Genomic DNA, 5,000 nt, shown 5'->3' on the forward strand with positions numbered 1-5,000 from the left:
CACACACACACACACACACACACACACACACAACCCGCCTGTTCTTTCACTTCTTTTGTGTCTGTCAGTTGAGGCCGCCTGGGGGGAGGGGGGAGGGGGGCGTGACTCCATGAAGTAAACAAACAGATAAACAAACAAACAAACACACAAATAAACAAACACATCAGATTAGACGAACAAACAATAATAAAGATTTGATTAAGAAAAAAATAGTTGCATTATTTATGTTATTTTTTTCGTGATAATAATGATAATAATGATAATAATAATAATAATAATAATAATAATAATAATAATAATAATAATAATAATAATAATAATAATAATAATAACAACAATAAGCATTTTTCATCAAGTTAATCGCAAATAACACAATAAATAAACAAGTAAATAAATAAATAAATAAATAACTGAATAAAAAAATGAATAACAAAAAACAATAATAATGAAAATAAAAACATCGACTTTTCTTTTAAAGTGAAGATTTTCATTCTATTCTATTTCATTTTGTTTTTCATTATTCATCTGTATTTTGCTGCTATTTTTTTTTTTTTTGGAGGCCCAGAGAAAGGGAGGGAGAGGAAGGGGAGAGGAAGGAAGGAAGGAAGGAAGGAAGGAAGGAAGGAAGGAAAGAAGGAAGAAAGGAAGGAAGGAAGGAAGGAGAGAGATAGGGAAGCATTCAAAGGAAGGAAAGGAGGAAGGAAGGAAGATAGGAGGGAAGAAGGAACGCAGAAGGAGAGGGAAAGAGAGGGAAGCATTCAAGGGAAGGGAAGGAATAGGAAGGAAAGGAAGGAAGGAAGGGAGGAGAGGGAAAGAGAGAGGGAAGCATTCATGGCAAGGAATAGGAAGGGGAGTAAGGGATAGGAAGGAAGGAAGGAAGGAAGGAAGGAAGGAAGAAAAGGAGGAAGAAAAGAAAGAAGGAGCAAAAACTACATTTCTCTACTTGTGAGGAAAGTACAGAAAGAAAGAAGGAGGAAAAGAAGGAAAAAAGGAATGAAGGAAGGTAAGGAAGAGGGAAAGAGAAAAGGAAGGAGGGAGGGAGGCAGAGTAGGGAAAAGCGACCATACTTTGTGTGTGTGTGTGTGTGTGTGTGTGTGTGTGTGTGTGTGTGTGTGTGTGTGTGTGTGTGTGTGTGTGTGTGTGTGTGTGTGTGTGTGTGTGTGTGTGTGTGTGTGTGTGTGTGTGTGCGTGCTTTCATGAAGGCAAGAGAATAAAAGTAAGTGAAGGTTAATTAGTGCAATGTCGTAATGTGTGTGTGTGTGTGTGTGTGTGTGTGTGTGTGTGTGTGTGTGTGTGTGTGGGTGAGCGTGTGCGCGCCAGTGTAGTGTGCGTGTGCGCGCGCGGACATGCGGGCATGCACAAGACAGGCATGCAGGGCCAGAGCCTGGTCTGTATGTGGCGGGGTCGCGCCGGGGAGGGGGAGGGGGGAGTGATGGGCAGCATGGAGTGAGGGGGGGAGGGGGTGGCGGGGCGTGGGGGCGGGGCCGGGGCGTGGTGGGCCTACTTGAGGAGGGCGTGGTGGCGTAGCAGGCCAGGTCGAACAGCTGGTGGTCGGACGGCGGCGACTCCCGCTCGCCAAGGTCCAGGCGGAACCCGCGGCCCGCGCCCCCGCCCCCGCCCCCCACCCCCCGCCCAACACACTCATGGCCGACCGGGACGGGGTGAGGCGGTGCGGGCGGGGCGCCTCACCCTCGGACTGGAAGCCGTCGGCGTACCCGCCGGAGGGGTCCCCCCGCCGAGGGCCCCCCCGCCGAGGGCCCCCCGCAGGAATTGGTCGAGCGCCCCGCCCCGGGCCGCCCCGCGGGGCCACGCCTGCTCCGGGGAGGTCGTCGGGGAGTCGCCGCCTGCCATGGGCTGCAGCATTTTCTTAAGAGTAGAGCTATCGAGGGCCAGCTCGGCGTCTTCACCTTTGGTCACGTCGTCCGTGCTGCGGGAGCGCGCGCGCCTCCGCAGGGCGTCGCCCTCCCGCACCGTGTCCATCTCCGAGTAGTCCACGCTCTTGGAGGACAGCTCCCGCCGCGCGGCGCGCCCACCGGGCCCGCGGCTCTCGCGGCCCCCGCCCCCGCCTGACTCCGCCGCGCCACCGCCACCCGCGCCCGCCCCCGCCACGCCCGAGGCGGCGGCGGCGGCGGCGGCAGCGGCGGCGGCCTCCTCCTTGCGTGTGAGCGGGGCGGAGGCCTTGTGGTGCAGCGAGGCCTGCGAGGCGTGGTGCGAGGGCGGCTGGCGGGGGTCGCGCCCCACCTTCATGGTGGAGTACGTGTCCGCGCCGCCGCGCCGCGACGCCAGCGTGTCCCCCGCGCCAGTCTGTGTGGGCGCAGCGGCGGCGGCCTGTGTGGCTGCTGCGGCGTGCCCCGCGGGGCGCGTCGCTGTTCCCTCCACCACGCCGCGGCCGCCCTGGGTGCGCGGCAGCGTGGACGCCCCTGTGACACACGGACACACGTTAGGAGAACAGGCACAAACACACGCACACACACACACACACATATACACACACACAAAAAGGTAAACAGAAATTATGGAAACACACACACACACACACACACACACACACACACACACACACACACACACACACAGAGGTGACATCAATGCACACACCACACAGCCCCACACCACCACCCAGCCCCCGAAGGAGGGAGGGAAGGAGAGAGGCCTGTTAGTGGACACACACAGGGTTAGTAACGCCCCCCACCCAGCCCAGCCCAGCCCAGTGAATCACCCACAGGGGCCCGGCAGGTTATCGTAGAGCCCCGTGGTGCCTGTGTGTGTCGCGCCTACGCTGCAGGGCCGCCCGCTTCTCCCTCCCTCGGGGCACTCAGCCTCGCGCCCTGCAATAGACCATACTGGCTGAGGGGGAGGCACACACACACACACACACACACACACACACCGAGGGGGGAGGTTGGGGGGCACACACAGGGGGGCAAGACAGGTGAGCTGGGGACATAATTACCAGTGGCGGTGAATTTTGGCGAGCCAGCTGCGGGAAGGCGGGTTAGCGTGACTGTGTGGGGAGGAATGTGGGCGTGCGGGCGTGGCCGACACGATGCACGCCACCTGTGTGCACCTCAGCGCCACGCCATCAGTACACACACACACACACACACACACACACACACACACACACACACACACATCTATACACACAGACATACACACACATTGTATATTTCAATTGATTTGCAAGTCTATCTACTTATATATCATAAGAATCTATCAACTTGTCTATCTATCTATCTATCTATCTATCTATCTATCTATCTATCTGTCTGTCTATCTATATACAAGTAGATATATCATTAGTTTATCCATTTCTATCTACATATATATAAATTAATTTCAATATATCATCTATTTGTCTATCTATTTATCTATCTATCTATCTATCTACTTATATATGACATCACACACACACACACACACACACACACACACACACACACACACACACACACACACACACACATTATCATTCATTCTTCAAAACCCTTTCATCTTCATACCAAGAACATTATACATAATATTAATAATAATAATAATAACAATAATAATAATAATAATAATAATAATAATAATAATAATAATAATAATATTAATAATAATAAGTATAATAATAATAACAATAATAATAATATTATTAATAATAATTATAATAATAATAATAAGACATTACCTGCTCCCTCTGCACACAGGTAAGATAAGTAATTAATTAACACCTTTCTGAGCACCTGAGAGAGAGAGAGAGAGAGAGAGAGAGAGAGAGAGAGAGAGAGAGAGAGAGAGAGAGAGAGAGAGAGAGAGAGAGAGAGAGAGAGAGAGAGAGGAAAGTGAGAAAAAATTAAAGAAAGAGAAGAAAGAAGGAAAAAAAGACAAACAGACTGACAGACAGAAAGACAGAGAGACAGACAGAAAGAAAGAAAGAAAAAGAAAGAAAAAATAAGAAAAAAAAACACAAATGTACCAATTTTCATATAATACGGTGCATTCTGTAACATTTGCAGATGACATAATTTTGATCCAATATATGTAATTCTCATATATAATTTTGACCTGGTTTGTATAATTTTGAAGAATGATCGAGTTAATCTCTATAATCTTGATCTTGAATGTATAATCTTTACCTGACATGTATAAACCTGACCTTGAATGTATAATCTTGACCTGGTATGTATAATCTTGACCTCAGATATATAATTTTGACCTGATATGTATAATTTTGAAGAATAATCGACCTAATATGTATAACTTTGATCTGACATAATTTTGACCTGACATGTGACCTGGTATGTATAAATTTGACCTGTCACTTGAACTCCAGCCACACTTCCTATAAGGACTAGCACCAATTGGTCATAATATCCTAACTTTTACTTGAATTTAAAGAAAGGGTTAAAGAAAATGATAAATAAGAAAAAAATTATCGTATCTTACAAAATTTAAAGAAAAAAAGAAAAACAAGAAAAACAAGGAAAAAAATATGAAAAACTTTGAACTCGACAAGATTTAAAGAAAAAAATACGAATTTCATAAGATTTAAAGAAAGGGAAAAAAAGGAAGGAAAAAAAAATCGTAACTAGAAAACTTACAGAAAAGAACAAGAACAAGAAAAATCCTGGTTTGATAAAATTTACAGAACAAAAAAACAATAAAAAAAATATTATCTAACTTGACCCTAAATTTATCCATGTGAAATGTCGTGTCCTGAGTGACCCTTGGCTGACCTTTAAGGGGAGAGGGAGCGTTAAGGGGGCGCTGAGGGACAGATAAAAGGTAAGGGAGGGGGAAGAGGTAAGGGAGACCAGACCCCCTAGGCAAGAAATGAAGGAAAATCTTTATCTAGGGCATTCTGTCAGGGAAAATAAAATCTAGGCTCGTTTTTCACCCTAGATAGTCAAGAATTAAAGAAACAATTACATCTAGGTCAGCTCAGTCACCCTAGACACCAAAAAATAAGATAAAAGTAAAAAAATAAAGAAAAATATATCTAGGCTCGTTTTTTC

The 5,000-nt window shown here is 46.7% G+C and overlaps 1 protein-coding gene across 1 annotated transcript in view; it reads right to left on the reverse strand.

The window, feature by feature from the left end:
- LOC135094302 (protein still life, isoform SIF type 1-like) overlaps positions 1 to 5,000 on the reverse strand; it is a 133,189-nt gene that overhangs the window by 97,500 nt on the left and 30,689 nt on the right. The window contains 2 exon segments of the mRNA XM_063994297.1: positions 1,505 to 1,682; positions 1,684 to 2,420. Coding sequence (XP_063850367.1) covers positions 1,505 to 1,682; positions 1,684 to 2,420 — 915 coding nt within the window.

Source organism: Scylla paramamosain, chromosome 45 (genome assembly GCF_035594125.1).
Source record: "Scylla paramamosain isolate STU-SP2022 chromosome 45, ASM3559412v1, whole genome shotgun sequence".
NCBI classification, from domain to species: Eukaryota; Metazoa; Arthropoda; class Malacostraca; order Decapoda; family Portunidae; genus Scylla; species Scylla paramamosain.